A 23661-nucleotide genomic window follows, 5' to 3' on the forward strand; every position below is an offset into this window, starting at 1 on the left:
GCTACAGCATAAAGGTCACAGGCATTTACTAATTGATGGGAGTTTCATGGAAGTAATTCCTTGACAAAAATACCCTTGTGTATGATTCCTGTTTTGTTCAGAGTAAAAGGCGTCCGTTAATAGTCCCAAACAGCTTTCTTCTGCACAGGAAGCATGACTAACAATAGAACACACAGTAAGAATGCAGACTAGTTTGGTTCAAATGGAAACATGTCCTGCCACTGATATTAATATATTATTTTATTAATGGCCCCTCGAGTATAACACAATTTTGAAATGCAGCAATACTCAATTCAGTTTATATTAATCCAAATATGTTAGTGACAAATGTGTTCATAGATGCATCTGCATTGCAGTGTCAATTGGATTTCTTTCTTTCATCTTAGACTACATTATCACAGAACTAATTTGACTTTTCTCAACCATTTTGGCAATGTATTTTCATCAGATTTTAGTGTACATGAAGTCAGTTTCCCTCAAGTTCTCACATGGTCCACTAAACTTTGACTACAAAGTGCATATTATAATGCAATGGCATTATTCAGGTTTTCTGTCTTAAGTCTTAATTCAACCCTTTCACAATTTAAGGCCTTAAAAGATCTTAAATTTGTGCAGCAAGTCTTAAATTCATGCCATTAAATGTTGCATGCATTGCAAAAAAAAAAAAAAAAAACTTCCTCAGCATTTTTATTTAGTTTTCCAATAAAATTATTTAAGCACAGAAATTGCACATACAAAGGTCTAGTTTCCTGAAAAAAAACAAACTGTTCATACTTAAAACAAGAACAAATATCTGTCAATGTGGAATGAAACAATAAGTTTTCAAACCCCAGATGCAGTGCGAGATATTTGTTCTTGTTTAAGCATGAACTCAATTCATTTCAATCAATTTCTCATAAAACAAATAAAGTCAGTATAAGAATCTTTAGACATTTGCACTGGAAAACAAGACCAAAATCCTGATGAGGAACATTTTTTGCAGTGTCATGAGGTAAAATGATCATTGAACAAGTAATGGAGATTTATCGGAAGCTGCATTTTTAAACTTTAAAGCATTGCTAAGACATTTATGTTTAGAGACTATATTGACATATTGTGTTGCATTCTATTTATTCCTTAAATTTTCTTTACTTGGTCTTAAAAATCCTTAAAATGTTCTTTAAAAAATTTACTTGATTAATACACTTTAAAGTGCTACTTAAGTGTCCGATACTTAATATTATATTGTATGTATCATTTTTTCTCATACCCGAAACATTATCCTATAAACTTTAGATGCACTGTCTGTGACTGCTGCTGGATGCTGATGTGTGGCATTTTAAACTGAGGCTCTCTGGCCCAGCCCCTCCATCACGTCCTCCTATAGTCGCAGTGGAAGTGAGCTCGTGCGGTTAGTTCGCTCCAGATCCGCGCAGCTTCTCTCCAGTGACGACTGCTGGGTTCATGCTCGCGCACGGTCTGCGCTCTGAAGACATGCATAATGGAGCTAACGTTTTGTCTGCTCGAGGACTTTGCCCGTGTAATCTGACTGCTTTAGATTGGTTATTGTGAGGAGAGACTATGTGTTCTTCGGGATGGGTGCGAACAATGGCAAACAGTGTGGAAGTGAAGGTATGTGATCTCCAAGAACTACAACACTTCACTTTCTGTGAAATTAAATGCTGGTTTTTAGTAACTGGCATGGACTTTTGGTTGTAGAAGTAAAAAGTTGCCCTGGGTGAGTTGTAATAAATGATGCACATTTTGATGAAGTCTAAAATGAGGGGAATTGCGCAGCACTGTTGATTAAAAAAAATCGAATCGAATAGGCAAATGTAAAAAATCACAAAGAAATGGTACGTGTATTAAAGCACAGCTAAATTCATGAAGCTAAAACATAAGTGATTTTAGCTAACACCCATAAAACGTAGTATTAAAAAAAGAAAGAAAAAAGAAAGAATAGTCTCTGTCAGCACAGAAGTCATCTTGAGACGCACTTGTCTCTGTGAGGCTGTAAAACAGCACAAATCACTGAAGCATGCTACGAATAGAGAGCTTGCGTGCTTTCTTTCCTTGTGTTTTTGGGGGCGGGGTTACCTGGCAAATGTACCTGCGGCCAGCAAGATTAAACCACGCCCACAACCACTGGAACGAGACAGGCCACACCCACTACATAGAACCGCGACAGATGCAACACAACACGGCTTTTACCACGGTATTCCCTCCTTTGCCAATTGTCTTGGATTTAAATCAATTTAATTATGAACTGTTTAGTACTTTTACAGTCTTTGAAGTCAAAACATTGTTCTTCCAACAAGCCCCTTATTTTAAATTGCCATCTTTCTGCTAAGGATTTTAGGACAGTGTTATATTATATTTTTATTTCGTTTTCATGTTAGATCTTTCATCTTGCATTTTAGATAATTTTTTTTGTTTTAGTTTTTAGATTTTAGTACATCAAGTTAAGCTAAATGAGAATGAGAAATGTTTCCTTGGCAACTAGCTGAAATAAAATAAAAAGTTTTTATATTTTATTTCAGTTAATGTTTATTTTATTTGCAATAACATTTTTTTATGGGTTAGTTAACTATAACCCTGCACTGTAAAAAAAAAATCTGTGACATTTACAGTAAAATACCGCCAGAACTTCACCGTAAGAAATATGGTAGCAACATTTTAGGTTTTACAGACTTAACTTAAATTCACAATAAAATACCGTATTTCATTAACTGATGTAATGTTAATAAACCAACATGCACTGACAACCACCAAAACCTGATGGTGATGAGAAAATCACACGATGAACCAAAGCTCATCACAAACAGCATTTCTACGAGCTGAGGAGGGCAATATTTATATATAGAAGGTGCACAGTCTCATTCACACAAACACTAAACACCATCACGGTGACACACATGATACTGAAATAATGCAATAAACATTCATTTAACAACATTAGATGTAAGATTAAACTAATGTACACAACTGATAAGAGAAAACAAAGAAAAAACATGTTATTTCAACAAAAAAAACATCAAATATGAAGTGTCATGCGGGGCATTCTGGGAGTGTCAATTTACGGTTTTTCACTGTAAATAATACAATGACTTTTTCTTTTTCACTTCCAAAAACCGTATTTTTAACAGTATTTTACTGTAAAATTACATTAAATGTAATTACATTTATTCACCGAATATAGTATGGAAACTTACTGTTAACCAGTTAACAGGTTTTTACTGTAGCATTTTTACAGTCTTTTACTGTTAAAATCACAATAATTTTTTGATTTGCTGCTTTTGACCAGTGATCAGTCACATGACAAATACCCTGAGTGCCCATGAAGCACAGATGGCATTCAGGGGGTTTGTTTGGAGGGTGGCAGAACAAGCTTGACAACACTGGACTGTGACTGGAGCATTGATGGAGGGAAGTGACATTAGAAGTGATCCGGAGATGGAGGAAGAATCTAGCAGTAAGAATACAGGAGTAAATGATTGGAGCAAAATTGTCAATCGTAAGAGAAGGAAACTTGAAGAAACGAATTGGGAACTGATAGTGAAAAAGACAGGATGCTGGAAAGAACATTTTCAAGGACATCAGATTTTAAGATACTGATGAAGTTTGCAAATAGTAACGTGATCAATGCAGTAAAACTTACCAAGGCTTTAAAAAAAGCAGTAGGTGATATACAGAGTGACTCTAAGAAATGGAAATCTTCTAAAAATAAAAAAACAGCAGAAAGTGGTACAGTATACCGAGTAAGAGAGCTTGGTTAAGGGGAGTAATCTCTGGAATTCCAATTGATGTATCCACTGATACAGTAATATATCGGGGGCTAAGTTGATTGAAGCGAAAAGACTGAAATGTGTACGAAATAAAGAGAAAGTAGATAGTCTTTCTGTAATGCTTCAGTTTGACGAGGAAAGAATGCCAGAGAGAGTGTACACTGGATATGTCAGTTATGTGGTAAGAGCATCTGTACCACCTCCTGTCAGATGTTTTAAATGTCAAAAATACGGTCATGTCGCTGCAGTCTGTAAGTGGAAACCATGAATATGGGAAATGTGAGCAAGGCACACAACTAAAATGCTGGAGGCGAACACAGTGCTGGCTGTGCGTGTGAACGCTGTTAAAATTCAGAGCATTAGGATGCAAGAGGGAATGTCATATGCTGAGGCAGTTAAAAAGGTGAAACAGACGGAAGAAGGTCAAGGAAATGGATCAACAGTCCCAATCAGTTAAAAATAACAACAGAATAAATGACATTTTGAAAATTGGAAAAGTTGGTTTCATGACATTTTTAAACTGCGCTGCACAAACCGAAAGCAGAACATAATTAAAGCAGCTAAACAACATCTACAGTTTGAGGGAATTACTCTGGAACAAGTAAATGAAAAACCTAAGGCTCAAGTAGATTCACAGGCAACATGTGGAGGCTCACATGTTGATCAGAATCAGTTCCATGCTGGACAGAATTATGTAGCAAAGCAATTCAAGCTAGAAATACGGCTTTTAAGACGTACATATTTGATAACTTAATTCTATATAAAAAAGCGCAAGCCAATGTGAGAAGCTGCTAAGAAGAAGTACTGGAGAAGTTATGGTGATTCTGTAGGGGAGAAAGTAGATGTCAGTGAAGTATGGGGTATGATCAGAAAGATGGGTGGTTTTTAAAGAAACTTTGGTCTACCTGTTCTGAGTAATGTGGAAAGAATAGCTGTGACTAATGAAGAGAAGGCAATAAATAGATAAATAAATAGATGGCAATCTAAAAACATCCAAATATCATGATGGCGTAATGACCATCGTGATATGAAATTTACATGACATGAAGTAAAGAGCTGTTGGGGGAGTTAAGCAAACATCTCCAGGAAAGGATGAGAATTATCTGATTTGTTTTTGAATTTTATATTTTTTTAATAAAGTGTGGAGCACAGGGAGACTTCCGTCCTCATGGAAACACAGGGATATTATCCCTGTGCTAAGAACAAGCATAATGCTACAAATTATAGATCTATCGCGTTGAATTGAATCTACAATATAAGATTAAGAATGAAAGAGCTATTGTTGTTCAGCAGTATTTGGATACTCCTCGATGCTCCATATATTCACAGATGGGTCAAAGCATCCTACAGCAGCGCATACGGCTGCAGCTGTATTTATTCAGAGACTCCGAGTCAATATTCAGAAAAGGACAACCAGTTATGCATCCGTTTTTACAACAGAGCTGATAGTTGGCTATTCAATGGGTGGAGGACGTTAAGCCAGTAAGGGCAGTTATTTGTTCAGACTCTCGATCAGCTTTAAATAGTTTTATTAAGTGGGCAGTCAACAACAAGACAAGAATTAATATATGAGATATTTATAAATCTGCTCAGAATACAGAAAATGGGTATAATATAATGGCAATACAACAAATGACCGTTGAAGTAAAGCAGAAATAAAAGGAAGAATTAAAGAACACATAAATAAAAAGTGTCAAGAAATGTAGGACAGGGGGGAAAAAATCAGACAACTCCACAATATCCAAAAACAAGTTGGTAAAGGGAGTATGCCTCAATAGTATGAGAGAGAGTATACTGTAATTATTACACGACTCCTAATAGGACATTCTGGTTTAAATCATTCATTGTTCACAACAGGGAAACATCAGACTGGATTATGTATATCCTGTAGTGAAGCAGAGACTATTGAGCATGTACTCCTACATTGTGCAGTGTTTACCAAGGAAAGAGAAGAGTTGATTAAGAAATTGAAAGATATAGGTTTAATCAATTCCAATCTATCAATACACCATAAGTTGGCTTGTCAGCCGCCATAAAACAGCACAAGAAGAAGAAGAAGAAGAAGAAGAAGAAGAAGGGGGTTTGTTTCAAATAAGCAACTGCTACTGAGATGAATGGAAATGCTAACAGATAACTTTTTCCAGGTGTTGTACACTTCCTAACCATAAGGGGAAATAAGGGGAATATTTGGGAAACTTGTTTGGTAACAGTAACCATTTGTGTAACTCATATGGCACAGAGTAGATGTTTGCGTGCAGTTCTGATCCCAGAAGCAACCGCTGATATTTACAAACAGTCCTGAGCTCCCGATGGTGTCGTGCAGATGTGTGTACTTTATGCAGTTTTGAGTAAAACTCAACACTCGTGGGTGTGTCAAACTGCTCACAGTCAGCTCTCTCTGGCCTTGTTCACATCTGCCATTAACATCTGCTCTGGGTGATTTGATCATAAGTGTTCAGGTTAAACAGATCATCGTGTACCTGATAGTGATGTGCCTCAAAGGCACCTCCTGTGACCACCTGTGTAGTCTGATTTTGTGACTCACAACTACTTTAACCTTAACATAAACATGCCAATTCAAGCTGAATATAAATGTAATCAACCTCTTGTTGAGATCAGCAGCTTTACTGTCTCTCTCTGAGTTGAATAGACCATTTAATGGATCTATAGTGATTCACTTTGCAAGTGCATGTGTGTTCATCCAACATGTTGGTATTTTGTTTTAAAGAGTGTGAAGCAATTACAGAAATATGAGCGACCACCATGATCTAAGCAGGTGCAAAGTATTTTTGGAAAACGGATAATATAACTGGCTACATTTTTACTTGAAATGAACTTCACGCTCATTGAGCTGTTTAAATGCAATTGTACTGAATATCGTGTTTAGTGCAACAGCACAAATCAAGGCAAATGTGGGAATGTGTGCTTAGGACAGTCCTGCTCTTTTAGTCTCTATCTGGAATACTTGGGAGTATTTGAAATTTCCATCATGGAGGTAAAGAGCTCTAATAAGACTTATGGATTAAGGTCATTGGATCAAAAGCAGGACTGGCCACTCAGGCCATGAGTGATGGACCGTTTGTGAACATTCGAAGGAAATCTCCTTTGTCATTTCTCCCTTTACGTGATGGGAAGTGGCTGTGCTTGGGTTGGCAAACGACTGACAGCTTAATGATTCTAATTTATTCTCACAGTCGAGCAGAGCTCTTTTCTTCCTAGTTTAGTAGGAGAAAGTGGAGACTTTTGGATTTTCCAGACGTCATTTTTGCAGGTCAGAGTTCAGTCAAAGTTCAGCGCCCGTCTAAGAGCAAAGAAGGATCTCAAATCAATGATCTGGCACTCTTAAAGGACGTTCACACTGACTATACTGAGTGATTAAACTGCTGTACCACTGGTTGCTAGTTGCAGTTTCAGCTGCATCCCACTGTATCAGGTGATGGATCTCGTAAACTTTGACGTCTTCTTTCTCGCCCATTGAAAAAAATATCTCAAATAGTCAAGAATTTCCATATAAACAGCTTCATTCCATAACGTATAACAATATATCAAATAATATTACATGGTTTGGCTCTATATTGTTTTGCAATTCTATTAAATTTGATCATATATATATATATATATATATATATATATATATATGTGTGTGTGTGTGTGTGTATAATATTTGCAATTTATTTAAAGGTTACTTTAAATCAGTTACATTGCTTAATATTCATATGAAAATGTTTAATTGAAAAAAACAAATAATTTTGTAATTTATTATTTATTTATTTTAAATAGGTCAGTGGTGTGAATTTTCAGATTGTTTTGAAACCATCTTAGAAAATGTATTTTATGTGAGAATTTGTCGCTGGCATTACTGTCACAAGTCACAAATTCATGGTTGGTAATAATGTCAAAAAAGTAAATAAAAATAATAATTATAATAATAATTATAAAACTTACCATCAGCTTTTATTGGAGGAAAAAAATTGCTTAAAGGTATCATTCAGCCAAAAATGGACATTCTGTCATCATTTGCTCACCCTCAAGTTGTTCCAAACCTCTATGAGTTTCTTTCTTCTGTTGAACACAAAAGAAGATATTTTGAAGAATGTTGGTAATCAAAAAGTTGATGGTAGCCATTGACTTCCATAATATGAAAAAAAAAAAAATACTATGGAAGTCAATGGGTACTGTCAGCTGTTTGTTTATGAACACTCTTCAGAATAACTTCTTTTGTGTTCAACAGGTTTATTTTTGGATGAACAATCCCTTTAATTCAACACTTTTTGTAAGTCCTAAAATCAATATTTAAAGGATGACCTATCTCTGTGTTTACCCTTGTGCTGAACTGTAAAGCTGTCATTGTGAATGCCCATTTTCAAGAAAGTGTGTGTATGCCACAATAAACAGGTGAGAGCTGACCTCTTCATTTTCCTGTATATTGTCACCCTCATTTCATCCTTTATACATTTCAGGCCGCATTTGTTTGCCATACATCATTTTTCAGTACTGACTTGTGAAAATCGCCTGTAAAACAGTACCAAAGCAAATATCTGTGGTTTTAGCTCTTGATTCTGAGTACGAACGCTGCTGCGTCTCTTTTAGCAACAAAGTAATACAGTTTCATCATCCGTTTTGATTAAGCTGAAGACTTTATGCTTTGTGAAAGCTTTGCCTAGCAACATCATAATAACATTGTCCGTATCTGTTCGTAATTCAAGGCGTGCAAAGCACATGGGGTCCACTTGACGGATGAGTCGCATTCTGCCGACTACAATAGGAACTGAAGCAGATGTTGTGGCTCACTGATGTCACTGCAGCACGTAACACTGTATTCAGGTTATTCGGCTGTTTTTCCGTTATGACCGAGGTGATAAGAGTTCATTGAGTCATTCAATGCATCAGCACTAATCTGACAGCTTGTTTGAAAGACCTTCACACAACAGCTTTCCAGGGTGGACATATATTGGCAACATTTCGGGCGTGTAAAGGGGCGTTCACACATTGCAGCGACTAACACTACAGCAACTCCGTGACCTCTTTATATGTGTGAAAAGAGCGTTAGTGAGTGTTTCTGTGTGTTTTTCTCCTGTATGGATGTGTGTTAAGAGCGAGAAGAGGAACTTGTTTACAGAGAGAACGGTGCTTGTGGGATGAAGCTGTGCTCTGCTCACATGGAGCCTCTTGTGGTTCAAGTTTATGACCTGACAGAGGATGAAGTGCCATAAACCAACCCTGCCAAATTAACACACATGCACACACTCACATCTTCTTCTACAGAAAGTAAGACCTTTTCCATGGACCTCAACTTCATAATGGTTTGTTTTTTTCTTGTCAAATAAAAATGAGTCTGAAATTCATCACATTATGCAATTAAAATGGGTTTTGCCAGAAAGGCCAAGCTGGGGTGCACTTTCCATGAAAAACTCACTGCGTAACTACCATAATACAATTCATTACTGGAGAAGTTAGCTAGCTAGTCATGACTGTTTCTAGAAACCATAGCAAGTGGGTCCCACATCCATTGTTTGAAACACTTTGGTCAGGAGCTAATGACATCACGCTCGTGGTGGACTAATAACTTCTGCTAATTAATCCGTTTGAGACTGAATTAATGTCAGAATAACAAACTGGAGGTACTAGAGCTCATTTTGAAAATGTGCACTCTAAAATTTGACACGACAGGGGGGTTAAGATTTGCTGGTGAGTAGCATGGCTATGGTGGTCGACCAGCTAGACCAACACCAATCAAGCACTCGCATCAACCAACATGGAAATTCATGCAATAAAAAAAAAGTCAGGCGCTTAACACTGGCTTGTCCCTGCGAGTGGGGAACCATAATCTAAAGGGTGGTGGTAGTGTTGTTGATTTATGTCTGGATCTCCATTCCAGGCTGTGAATGACCGCACTTTTATTACAACACCAATCCAACTTTAAAATCCACAAATGTGAACTAAAGTGCAAACTCTTAAAAAAAAACATCAACCAAATACAAGTAACAAGCCGTCACGAATGGTCTCTGCTCGTTCTCTTGCACAGTGGCCAAATATGTCCTAATGTATGATAGATAAATCTGTCTTGGAGGATCATAGCGAAACTGCAAACTCTGCCAGTGTTGGAGATACTAAAGTAATTTCTTCCATCTATTGTTCCAGTCACGGATATTGTCTTGGCAGGAAGATGTTTTGCTCAGCTTCAGTGCATTCCTGATGAGTACTGAGTAATGAGTTCTTCTTGAAATCTTTAATCATGAAAACCTCAGACCTCGCTCTGGATTAGGAACAAGAGGAGGTTCCTTGCTTTCAGAAATGGTTCAGCAAGTGAATGAGTGATTGGGCCAAAATGTCCGATCGTGCTTTTATTGCATCTGTTATAATATTGACTTACAGTGGGAACCGTTGCACCCCACCCTTCTGTGAAACTGCACACCAGGGCTCCCAGAGCTGGCCGATGGAGCCGACTGTATGGATTGTGAATGCATGCAGTCAAGTATGATCTCAAAAACGAGCTGTTTTCACAAAACGTTATTTTCTGTTTCGCTTCTGTCCCAGGCAAGGGTAGCTCCAGTATCTCCTCCGATGTGAGCTCCAGCACTGATCATACGCCCACCAAAGCTCCCAAGAATGTGGCTACCAGTGAAGGTAAACCATCTGGTCTTCATTATGAGCCAAAATGCCTGCTAAGTCCCATTCGCTCTTCCTTTCTGCCCTCTCTCTCTCTCTCTCTCTCTCTCTCTGTCTTTATGAAATGCTTATCATTTTGTAGCAAACTTATGTGCTCGTAGGATATCCTGGAAATTGAAAACAAACTTGGCATTCAAAACTAACTTGTGGGCCGTTTGTCTTGCAAGCGAGCAGATTGGAAAAATCCCCAGGGCAGGTTAATATCTGGATATTAGCTGCAGGATTGCATAGTGTGTGTGGCTGTTTTTCTTAGAGGTTCTCTTGAAATTAGGAAAACATCATCGAGATGTTTTTACGTTACAGTGGTGTGGATTGCACCCTTTGCATCCCCGTGCTGTACTGTAAAAATAAGACTAATAAAAAAGACAGTAAATCTGTTAATCCCTTTGTGAGTTTGACTTGGTTTATGCATCATAAATTCTCATGTACCACAGGACCTCCCCAGCAGATATATTCCACATATAAGATCACTCTAGGGTTGTTTTGTAACCTGATAGGATTAGCGATTACGACGTTCCTTTCCATTACGGCTAACCATTTGACCCGTGTTGTTATATTTAGCAGTGCATGTTTAAACAACTTCATTCGTTTATTGGTTCCATAGCCTTTTTAGTTTCATTACTGTAAATCATGCCTGCAAAAAGCTTGTAAATATTTTTACTGTGTATTTGGCGTGGGATCTCTATCTGCTGGGTGCTGAGAACTGAGCTCAACCATCACAACGTCGCCAACCGCATCCGTATGTTGACGAAACCTTTATGCAGTGTATTTGTTTTTGTCTGGACTAAATATTGCTTTACTCTACACACAGGCGCTTCTTACTGCTCAAGCTTGATTTCACATGTCACTGCATTGCAAAATGTGTTTTAGACTAACTGATAATGCAATGCAAATACACAAGGGTCGCTATAGTGTATATTAGCATAAACCGTCTTTGTCTACGGTCTGTTTTTACTTGCATGTCTACTACTGTTATAGTAAGCAAGTTACTAAAAGTTACTGTCAACATGTTTATAGCTAGTACAATTAGTTAAATTGTTTATCTTTTTATAGCTAATTAAGTTAGTTGAACTGTCAACAAGTTTATAGTTAAAGTTAATGAAACTCAACATTTTTATAGCTAGTTAAGTTAAACTGTTGACATGTTTATAGCTAGTTAGCTCAACTGTCAACAAGATTATATAGCTAGTAATAATTTATGAAGTGGTTTACTTGTTTATAGCTAAAGTTGATTAAACAGTCAGCATTTTTATAGCTAGTTAAGTTAGTTAAACTGCTAACATGTTTATAGCTAAAGTTCAACTATCAACAAGTTTATGGCTAGTTAAAGTTAGTTAAACTGTCAACATGTTTATAGCTAGGGAAATTTGTTAACTTTCAACATTTTTTATAGCTAGTTAAGTTAGTTAAACTGTTGACATGTTTATAGGTAGTTAAAGATAGTTCAACTGTCAACAAGGTTAGTGCTAGTTAAAGTTAGTTAAACTTTTGACATGTTTATAGATAATTAAAATTAATCAAATGTCAGTTTATTAGGATTAAAATGCAGCTGCCAACAAATTTATGGTTAGTGAAAATTAGTTATACTGCCTTGATGTCTATAGTCTAATGTTAGTTAAACTATTTTTACAGCTAGCTACAGTTAAACTGTCAACACGTTTACTAACTCTTGGAATGTTTATAGGTAGTTAAAGTTAGTCAAACTGTCTTCTTGTTTATAGCTAATGTTAATTAAACTGTCAGCATTTTTATAACTCATTTGTTATGTTTTCAGCTAGTGAAATTATTTAAACCTTCATCATGTTTATATAGTTAGTTGAAATTATTCAAATGTCAATTTATAAAGATTAAAGTTCAACTGTCAGCAAATTGATAAAGTTAGTTATTCTGCCTTCATGTTTATAGCTAGTTACACTGTCGACATGTTTATAACTGGTTGACATATCGACAGTAGTTAAATTCTTGGCATGTTTGTAGGTAGTTAAAGTTAGTTAAACGGTTGGCATGTTAATAGCAAGTTAAAGGGGCCATATGATGCGATTTACAAGCTCTTGGTGCATAAAGAAGATCCGTAAAGTTGCGAAGACTAAAGTCTTAAATCCAAAGAGCTATTCTTTATAAAAGTTAAGAGTCAACCACGCCTACCTAAAACGGCTCGTTCTAACACGCCCCCACATGTCTACGTCAATTTCCGTCACATGCTTGAGGTATTCGGCCAATCACAACGCACTGGATAGCTGGCCAATCACAGCACACCTTGCTTTTCAGACCGATGAGCTTTGTAAAAATCAAGGCGGGGCATAGAGGAGAAACAATAATGTACAGTATGTGGAAAATAATGTGTTTTTTGAACCTTAAACCGCATAAACACATTTTATTACACCAAATACACAAAATAATGTTCTTTTTAGCAACATCATATGACCTCTTTAAGATATTAAATAGCTCAAACATTTGAAAGCAAAGTAGGTTAGAGTATGTTTTTGCAATACATCATCAAGATGTTTAAACTTAAGAATTCACATGAATCCATTCTTTTTAACTTATCTTTATACTGCGTTGAGATGCATATTTAAATCTGACATTTCGTTTTAGAGTCAGTATGTGGTTGGGCACCACCACAGCTCCCTGGAAAGCTGTTTTCCAGGTTGAATCTGTTCTTTATACACTGTTATACCCACCCTACTCAGGCTTCACACCAGGGAGTGTGTCCAACTCCATATTGTCCCCAAAATGGGGCATCTGGTGTGTGTGTGAAAAAGAGTGAGCCAGGTGCTAATAGAGTGTGACCCGTGATTATGGTCGTAGTCATAGTATTTCATAGTTTCTTGGCGCAGACAGGTGGAACAATGAATATCAACAAACATTTTGCTAAGCAATGCCCGGCATTAATGAGTGCGACACAGTGTGGTGGACAGGGACATGAAAATGAGGTTAAAGTCAATATTAAGAGCTATGATTAGATGTTTAAGCTGTGTGAAAAACTTGGAAACTATTGCCCACTAAACTTAACAAAGGAATAATGTGATCATAAAAAGTTGAAATGTTAAGCACACAGCACTGGCCTTTGTACATGATAGGGAGCCAGGAAGGAAACTAAGCTAGTTGCTAAGAATCTAGCCGCTGTTTAAAGTCAACATGAAAGAGCATTCGCAACGCATTTTAGTTTTTATAATGTGAAGTTTTTACAAGTGAAACAGAATATTCAAAGGGATAAAAAAGGGTGGGACTTTGATTGGATTGTAAAAGGAAGGGTGTTACTGAGTGGAATAGTGCTAGACAATTATATTAACATGACCTTCGACAAGTTACGTCACTTGAATAGGAAAGTCATTTTAGAGTGTACAGTTGTGGTCAAAATGTCACAGTTGCAGTATCTGCAAAATGTTAATTATTTAACCAAAATAAGAGGGATCATACAAAATGCATGTTATTTTTTATTTAGTACAGACCTGAATAAGATATTTCACATAAAAGATGTTCACATATAGTCCACAAGAGAAAATAACAGTTGAATTTATAAAAATGACCCCATTCAAAAGTTTACAAATGCTTGATTCTTAATACTGTATACCTGGATGATCCACAGCTGTGTTTTTAGTTTTTTTTGTTTGTTTGTTTTTTTAGTTGTTCATGAGTCCATTGTTTGTCCTGAACAGTTCAACTGCCCGCTGTTCTTCAGAAAAATCCTTCAGCTCCCACTAATTCTTTGGTTTTCCAGTGTCTTTTGTGTATTTGAACCCTTTCCAACAATGACTGTATGATTTTGAGATTCATCTTTTCACACTGAGGAGAACTGAGGGACTCATACGCAACTATTACAGAAGGTTCAAACGCTCACTGATGCTGCAGAAGGAAACACCATGCATTAAGAGCCTTTTGAATTTGAAGATCGGGGTAAATGTAACTTATTTTGTCTTCTGGGAAACATGTAAGTATCTTCTGGAGCTTCTGAAGGGCAAAAAAAATAAAAAAGAAAGAAAAATGTGCACATCTTCATTCTGTTCAAAAGTTTACACCCCTGGCCCTTAATGCATTGTTTTTCTTTCAAATCTTTCTGGACATTAATTTAATTAAATAATTAATTTACTGTTCTTTCTTTTTTTTTTATCTCTGTTTTGTCACAGATGAGGGTCAGTCAGAATGATTTGTTTTTATGAACAATATTCAGATGTGCGTATATGCACAAGTAAGTAATTTCTGGAGCTTCTGAAGGGCAAAAAAAAAAAAGAAAAAAAAGAAAAATGTGCACATCTTCATTCTGTTCAAAAGTTTACACCCCTGGCCCTTAATGCATTGTTTTTCTTTCAAATCTTTCTGGACATTAATTTAATTAAATAATTAATTTACTGTTCTTTCTTTTTTTTTTATCTCTGTTTTGTCACAGATGAGGGTCAGTCAGAATGATTTGTTTTTATGAACAATATTCAGATGTGCGTATATGCACAAACACACACACACAACGTAAAGACCTTGAATCGCTCTATATTTATGCCTTAAGGGCAGGATGAAATCCTCTTGTGTGGGATGACGCTTCCCACAGGATAACAAACACATGTGAGCGTGTCTGAAATGTCAGGATATTTCATACTGTCAGTCAGGAGACTGTTCGGCCACAGCGATGTGTGCTTTCTCCAAGTATGGATATGCCACAAACACAAATAATGCCTGGACGAATGACAAAGCCTTGGCATTGTGAACGTCCAACTCTTGCACTATGGGAAATCACATCTGTGTATGTTGTGGCGGCAATTCACCATATTTTTGGGTGTGGTAATTTTAGTAAAAGAACTTGCTTTTCTGGGTTCTACTACAAACATAATAAATATACATCCTATGATTGCATTATATTTAAACATGATCCCATGTTAGTACAGGGTCTAAAATCAACACTCGCACACACAAAAATGTCAAACATGAAAAAATGTGAATTAAAATAAAATGGAGTATGTGGCCATAATTAGTTAAGTAAATAAAATGGAGCAACTGACCCTAAATTTTAAGGAATCACAATGTAAAAACGGTAATCTAATCTTCACCGATCAAAGAAAGAGATACAAATAAATAAAAGGTTTCTCATCTCTTGGCAAATTTTCCCTCACAATTATTGCCACTACTAAAAACAGCAAATAATTCATTTACAAAAGGATTAATATATTTTAATGCAATTTGCCAAATACAATTTCATGCCTGCAAATGGATAATAATGCCCAGCTGAGCTTAACAGGGAACATATTGTGCTCTTAGCTTGAACACTTTCTTCTCCGTTTAAGATTGAACACTGACTGGCTTCCAAAGTGTGGGAAAGTCTCGAACCAAACCATTAAATGCCCAAAACAAACCATTAAAATGCTGAGAATGTCTTGTGCCAACCCTCCTACCATCACTCATATAATCCGGGCCTCGAGGTCCATATTTGTAGGACCTTGTCGAATGTAAGAAGGATGATGTTCCTCTATGGTATGCTATTTTGAAAGACTGAGCGCTTCTCAGTACTGTCGAGGTTTGGTAGCGAACACACATTTTGAACACCTGCAGCCTTCATCTGTTTTCCACAACCTCTGAGGCATCTGGTTGTTCAGCTGGAAAGAGGAACAGGAGATAGACCACCCTCGCTCATCTGAACTTCAGGGGATATTTGAGAGTTTATGTCAAAGAACACCATGACGCTAATAAAACCTCTTTGAGCCTGTAGATAATGCTCAATGGAACATCTCAAATATCTTCTCATTATATGGAAAACATCTAAAAGTGGGACGATTTTCTAGTGGAGAAAGAAGGAGGACTTGCTTTGCCATTTTAAAAGGAGTCTCCTGTCTCTGTTTTTCAAGATAAATTCAACACAGATAGATTTCTCAGCTTATGAATAGCTAAATTTAGCTCCTTACAAATGGTCAATATGAGAGAGAATTTCACGAGGTGCTTAACTAAAGTAGTTAAAATGCTCACAAGTCCACATTCCTTGTTTGGGATGTGGTTCAAAATATACACCATAAGGAATGGTTGTCCCCGGACAGTTTTCTTTGGCTCCCCGTGTGTTTGAGGTGTGGTTTCTCTACAGATTGTTCAAGGACGAATAACAAATTATGAGACCGGAGCTGTTAGCACAGGAGGATTATTAACCCACTTTGCGGTGCCAGTTTTCTTCAGTGAGGAATTGATAATTTTTTTCTACCTCTTTCAAAGAGTTGTATTGAGGTTTTCTTTTTAAAGACTTTAATGTACTATGTAAGCATACTGTAAATTTCAGAATTGAAAATTTCCCCCGTAGGACCATTTATCAGAGATTCGGCTCAGTCACAGTAGCTACTAATGGATAAATAGGCTACTGCTATTCCTAAAAAACACAAGAAGATTCTGTATTTCTGAACTAACAATAGGAGTAAGATATAGTGAAATGTTGTCAAATTTTCGTATTTCGCATGCCAAGAGTGCTTTACATCAAGTACTAAAATGAAAACGTTTAATTTTAAGGGTCAGAGAGACAATATAAAAAGAAATCCGAGAGAGTTAAAAATGTCAAACTTTGAAACCGCTTCAAACTTCCAGCTTTTTAAACTGCTTTCTCAAGTCAACATGGAGTTTGCCTTGACAAACCTTTGAATCTATTATCATTATCATTATTATGCAAAATAGTTATATAGATGCATGCTCTGTAGTATGTTTATGTTCTTCTATTTCTGTAGTGACTATCTTAAGGCATTCTAAGAGATTCGAATCGCTGTTACACACAGGGACTGAAGTGTAAATCCTCTCATATATTGGAATTTTCTTAGAACAAGTTTATCTCAAATAGATGGACTTTCCCTTCCTCAGATAAATGCGTGGGAGAATTCCCAGCAGGACTCATCTACAGCCTCCTCCTCTGCTGCTTCTGCAGGAGTGATATGCGGACTCGTGTTTCTATCTCTCTGTCCACGCTGTGAGTTTAACAGTCCGAGCACTGCAGCTCAGTCTGTCTCTATTCAAGCTTTCTCTCTCCTCATGGGCTCCGGTTATTAACAGCTGTTTGTAAGCTTCTAGATTACTAACAGTCTCTCTTCATATTTTTCTCATCATACAGATTTGCACAATGTGTGAGCCAGGTGTCATTGTCAATCTTCTCTTGTGCAGACAATAGACGTATGAGTGGAAATTTGTTATACTGCACTAAGGAGTAATGGGGTTTTAAAGTAAAGCCAGGTGACAGTACTGATTACTGATGGCTAGCACTAAATAACAGCAGATTGGACAGTTCAGCCCAAGGAAAACCTATTAATCAACTTCTCCCGATTCAGACCGATTGCATTGCCAAAGACTTTCAGCTTCAGTACATAGCCTATTGCATAAAGAGAGATGTGGGAGAGTACGGCAGATTTAGTTTGCTGATGTTTATTAAACGGTACGGTAAGTCAAATATCGTAACGTAAACCTGGCATGCAGGAGTGTGCGGTTTATGCAGATGCAGTTTGGTATATCCATTTCTTAGTGACATTTCCTTCATATTTCATTGGGAACTGGCTACAACTTTCTATGAAGCAAACAATTATAGGATCTACCTTCTGATGGTTTATTGCTTATATTTCAAATACTAATGAATTATCTCTATGTCTTCAAAACAGTTAAATGACAATTTTATGCATCCAGACAGAATTTGGAAAAAAGCATATGTATTTATATGGTTCGCAGTGGACCAGCATGATTGCAAATGTGATATTGCTTTAATATTGCAGTTCAATAAACAAGAAGTTAATATTGAGTAACTTAGAATTTTGGACACAATATTCATCTTTCTCCATCAACAAAAATGGTTCTAAATGAAGCCAAAGCAGAATCGACTGTTATGCATGATCGAATCAAGTGTCATTGAATCATTGACTCAACTGATTTATTCAAAACCACTGATTCGTTCAGGAACAAAATAAGTGATCTGCTGAATCCGGAACCACATACTATTTTTGCCATATGGCAGAAATATTAAGAGTTGTATGCAGCTTAGAATTCAGCAGATCACTTATTTTGTTCCTGAACGAATCAGTGGTTTTGAATAAATCAGTTGAGTCAATGATTCAATGACAGTCACTTGTCTCCAGACTCTCCACCTACTAGTGTAATGTTTCAAAATGCCTTGCACATATTCAAGATACCCTGCTAATTCTCAATGTCAAATGTAAAACTGGGCTTGAAGGAAATGTTTAGCAATGTGTAGCCTTACTAACATAATTGGTCTAATGTTTCTTGTTTAAATCTGATTTGTTTGTATGAAGAACAACAGTTATAACGTATATTTAATTATACTCATTTTGATGTTATCTACTATCTCCTTTTGGTGTGCTGCTATGTTTAAACAGTTTCTGTGTGTGCATTCTTAAGATCTGTTTCTGTCGATTTGACCCTAACTCAACGTCATAACTCAAATTCTACAAACACGTTTGCTGAAGTTGAAAGAAAACAGATATTGAGGTTGCAATCATGTTTACACAGAAGCTGTTGAGCTGTATGTATATTAGATTAAATGCATGGATGAATGAGCCTGCCATGTGGCTAATTACTCAGGACTATGACACCATAGCAATGATGATTGGCTGATGGTACCAACCCATTCACAAGTGACTATCCTGAGCAGTGACATGAAAGGCAGTGTATGGGAAAAGAAAATAGATATTTACGCTTTTAAGAGTCATCCAAATAATATATGTCACTGGCAAACCATCTACTATACTATAAAGAAATATTAGCTCCCCATATACCGCAGCTTAAGCACTTCTTTTGTAGTCTTCTTAATTAGCTTCTGATGTGATGCAGGTGTTGTTGATTCAAATACTCCACCCAGACTCGTGACCAAGTTGTTTTCAATTCCCAGGGCGATGCTGAGGAAAAACCTGACGTAGTATTGCATAATAACATGTTATTGGGTAAAGCAGTCCACATTTTTAAATAAATTTGTGATAATTCCCTGCTTTATTGCACCAAGCAATTTCAGACTTAAAAGTATATACAACCTTGTGTTGTTCCAGATCTGTATGATTTTCCTTCTCCTGCAGAACTCAACAGAAGATGTTTTGTGGAGTATCGGGATCCAAACAACATTGGAACCCATTGACTTCCATTGTATGGATAAAAACACTGAGACATGTTCTACAGAAGAAAGAAAGTCAAACAGGTTTAGAACAAGTAAATAATGACAGAACATTCATTTGGAAGTGAACCAATCTCCAGGCAGCTGTCAGCTGTCAAGTTTGCATTATGAATGCACTGGGCAATGAAAAGTAAAGGCTTCATTCAGTCAAAATTGTGGTTTTGGCTCTTGTGTTATGTTCTCAATGTTTCACCTAGAGCTGTCTAGGTCATGTTAGGCAGAGTTGTGTTTGGACTCTTCAAGGGAGGCACGCTGTAGGTATGAACTTCTCAATCATTAAAAACACAACTGTGAAAATATGTAACTCCTTACCCTCTGACTGAACCGTCACATGAGCAGGAGCTGGGTTTTGATGGAGCCAAGTTTGGGTAGAACCTCACAGGGCCGAACCCTTTCGCAAAGTACGATTCAACACCTCTCCGAAGAGGGACGCAATTTTAACTGCGAGGTTCCTAAACAACAAACTTTTACGATGTGCTTGGGGATAATAGTTGATGGAATGTTGGAGCATGGCTTTCTCTCTGGTTAAACCTGAATCTACGGACCGAATCTGGACAGCATAGCATTACCTCATCAATCCCTCTCTTTCCAAACCAGAGGGCTTAGTCAGTCAGACCTCCAGATGTCCATGACCACATTACAGCAGTTGCCACAATTTGCTTCTTGTCATAACTATATAGTGCAGGGGGCCTTCCCAGAACATCTTGCAACCCATATTGAAGACCTGGATATCTTTTGGGGATTGGTGGTGCTATCGTGCCTAACTCTTTTTTTTTTTTTGTGTAAAAGTTGCCAGTCACCGCCAGCATTTTTTGCCATTTTCACAAAATGAAAAAACCTTCATGGCCCACAGATTATTTTCTTGTATGAATATCTGGACATGCAATATTTCAAAAGACATATTTATATCTTTTTATTAAGCTTCATGCATTCTTTTTTATTTTATTATTTTATGGTCTATTTTATTATTTATTTCTAATCTAAACCACTTCCTGGCTCGATATTTCATTTGGTAACATTAGGCAGTTTTGATTTATATGCTGTTTAATGTTTGACGATCGCATTATTTTACATATGCATCTGCTTACATATGAGATTGATCCAGAGATTCAGTACTCTTTCAGAAGATGTGTAATAGTGCCCCCTACCATATAACAGTGAAATCATGGAAAGTCGTAAAATTCCGTCAGTGCCGGGGAAAGAGTTAACAATCGTATTGGTGTGAACAAGCGTTTACTTTCATAGTGGCAGGTTCTGGACAGGTAAACGCCTCTGTTTTGTTTTTGCGTGTTCTTGCTTTCATGGGATTAGCTTTCTTTCCTACACTTACAATGGAAATATTTGAAGCTTATAATTTTATAAAAGCACTTACATTAAACATACTTTTGCATTATTTGTAAATCTGTAAAGCGGTTTAAATCATAATTTTTACATTCATTTTGGGTTGTAGAGATTTAGGCGTTGTCATGGCAACAACGTTGTAATATTATACAGGAAGTAACTTTAAGCAGAAAAAAGTGATGATTTCACACTAAAATCATGTTAACACGTATTGTTCATGTTTTTTGACTATACTATTGAAAGGGTGTATAGTAATGTTTTAAAAATGGGCCCCGTTCACTTTCCTTGTAAGTGCCTCACTATGTTTTTTTTTGGTGATCAACAAGTGCTATCGATGAAGTTTAACTTGTACTGAACCCGGGAATATTCCTTTAATGAGTTCATTTACTGTAGAAATGATTTTAAATCACTGCTACACCTACCATTTATGTCCAAGACAATGTACTTCCCTCATTTTGAATAAGCGGCGTGTCTTTGCCAATGTCAATTGAGTAAAGAATACTAGAGTGTTTCTCACACTCTACCAACAGCTCTCATTTGGCAGCACTGCACAGCATGTGGAAAGATCTGATGGAAAGGAACTCATCAGAAAAGCACTGTGGATCGTGTGCATTAAGCTACTGAAACACCGGCTGCCCTTCACACACTTGAGTCATCTTGGCTCCAGAGCTTTAACTCATCACCAGACTCCCCGAAGAATAACTTAACTGATATTTTACTGCTGCCTGGACCATGGGAAAATTAGTTTTGTAGAGCCAAATTTATCCTCCCCCACACTCTCTACTTCATCATCCGCATTTTTTAATAATTACCACTGACTTGTTCTATTCCCTGCTCTATTATTCAATTCTGCCGTCCTGTATTTCCTCACAGCGTGTGCAGGTGAGATAAGGTGGCTTCGCACCACACCATTACATTGCGTGACGTGTCTTCAACAGAGGATCCCACTCTCCCATTGGGAACGGTGGGAAAAGCTTTGGCACAAACTGACATCCAGTCTCCTCCCCCAGCTCTAGCCCTGCCTTTCAACCATGTTACAACATCTGATCCCACTTCTTCAGCGGAGAGTGGAAACTTTTTGAAAATCCAAGATGACAGGGATGGAACCACCAATATGACCATTGGTTCTCTTGTCTCTTTAAAAGATGCCACAGATGTTATCAACAGCACTGATACCACATGGCCTGCAGCAAATGATTCAGACATCTCAGAGGCACCCTCCACAGCTAGTGGGAGCTTCATGAACAGGCAGGTCCCAGCCACCACTCAAGGCGCATGGGGGTCTGGGAACCAGTCGGGTCCTGCGCTGGGTCCCCCTCATGAAAAAAACACCATCTGCCTGGACAAAATGGACATTGTGTGGTTGGTTCTTGCCATTAGCGTGCCTGTCTCCTCATGCTGTGAGTAACCAATATCACACTTCCTCCAGCTTTCAAAACTTGTACTTTCTGTCAGTATAGTAATGTTTTAAAAATGGGCCCCGTTCACTTTCCTTGTAAGAGCCTCACTATGTTTTTTTTTGGTGATCAACAAGTGCTATCGATGAAGTTTAACTTGTACTGAACCCGGGAATATTCCTTTAATGAGTTCATTTACTGTAGAAATTATTTTAAATCACTGCTACATCTACCATTCATGTCCCAGACAATGTACTTCCCTCATTTTGAATAAGCGGCGTGTCTTTGCCAATGTCAATTGAGTAAAGAATACTAGAGTGTTTCTCACACTCTACCAACAGCTCTCATTTGGCAGCACTGCACAGCATGTGGAAAGATCTGATGGAAAGGAACTCATCAGAAAAGCACTGTGGATCGTGTGCATTAAGCTACTGAAACACCGGCTGCCCTTCACACACTTGAGTCATCTTGGCTCCAGAGCTTTAACTCATCACCAGACTCCCCGAAGAATAACTTAACTGATATTTTACTGCTGCCTGGACCATGGGAAAATTAGTTTTGTAGAGCCAAATTTATCCTCCCCCACACTCTCTACTTCATCATCCGCATTTTTTAATAATTAACACTGACTTGTTCTATTCCCTGCTCTATTATTCAATTCTGCCGTCCTGTATTTCCTCACAGCGTGTGCAGGTGATAAGTTTCACAGAGAGTGTATTTTGGGGGGGGGGGGGGGGGTTGGGTGTTTTAAAATAGTTATTTTAAAAGAACCTTTCCCAAGATGGACTGGGAATGCAAAATATTCTTAACTATTCTTAGAAAAATAATATTAGAAAATAAGAAGAAGATAGTAGTTATGAAAATTTTTATTAATTTATGCTGTGCTGAGAGTTCTCAAAAATGACCGGCCTTTTAAAAATGGCTTGTAAATATCTCGTTATGCTATATTATTACCAAGTACTGGATTTAATCTTTTTCTAAACTTGTTTTCTTTCAATTAGCACAGGTTTTGTGTTTCTTTTTGGAGCTGATTGATCGCAGGCCTCATTGATCTGAACTTGCGCACCTCAGTTTTTCAGTGAAAAAAGTATTATTTGTGGATAATATTGGCAAACTTAACTCAAAAACTGAGATGCATCAACTCAGATCAATGAGGCCTGTGATCAATCAGCTCCAAAAAGAAACACAAAGCCTGTGCTAATTGAAAGAAAACAAGTTTAGAAAAAGATTGAATCCAAGATTTGGTAATAGTATAGCACAATGAGAGATTCACAAGCCATTTTTGTAGAACAGTCATGTTTGACAGGGAACACCACAACTGTAATAAGGGGGGGGGGGGGGGAAAAAAATGATCAGTTTTTTGGGGGGGTGG

The 23661-nt window shown here is 37.2% G+C and overlaps 1 protein-coding gene across 1 annotated transcript in view; it reads left to right on the plus strand.

The window, feature by feature from the left end:
* The first annotated feature begins 1428 nt into the window (after window positions 1-1428).
* LOC107734313 (F-box/LRR-repeat protein 7-like) overlaps window positions 1429-23661 on the plus strand; it is a 35898-nt gene continuing 13665 nt past the window's right edge. The window contains exons 1-2 of the mRNA XM_016546246.1: window positions 1429-1611; window positions 10302-10391. Of these exons, the coding sequence (XP_016401732.1) occupies window positions 1575-1611; window positions 10302-10391 (127 nt within the window). The 5' untranslated portion in view covers window positions 1429-1574. The remainder of the gene's footprint in view (window positions 1612-10301; window positions 10392-23661) is intronic.

Source organism: Sinocyclocheilus rhinocerous, unplaced genomic scaffold (assembly GCF_001515625.1).
Source record: "Sinocyclocheilus rhinocerous isolate Xijiao unplaced genomic scaffold, SAMN03320098_v1.1 scaffold1812, whole genome shotgun sequence".
NCBI classification, from domain to species: Eukaryota; Metazoa; Chordata; class Actinopteri; order Cypriniformes; family Cyprinidae; genus Sinocyclocheilus; species Sinocyclocheilus rhinocerous.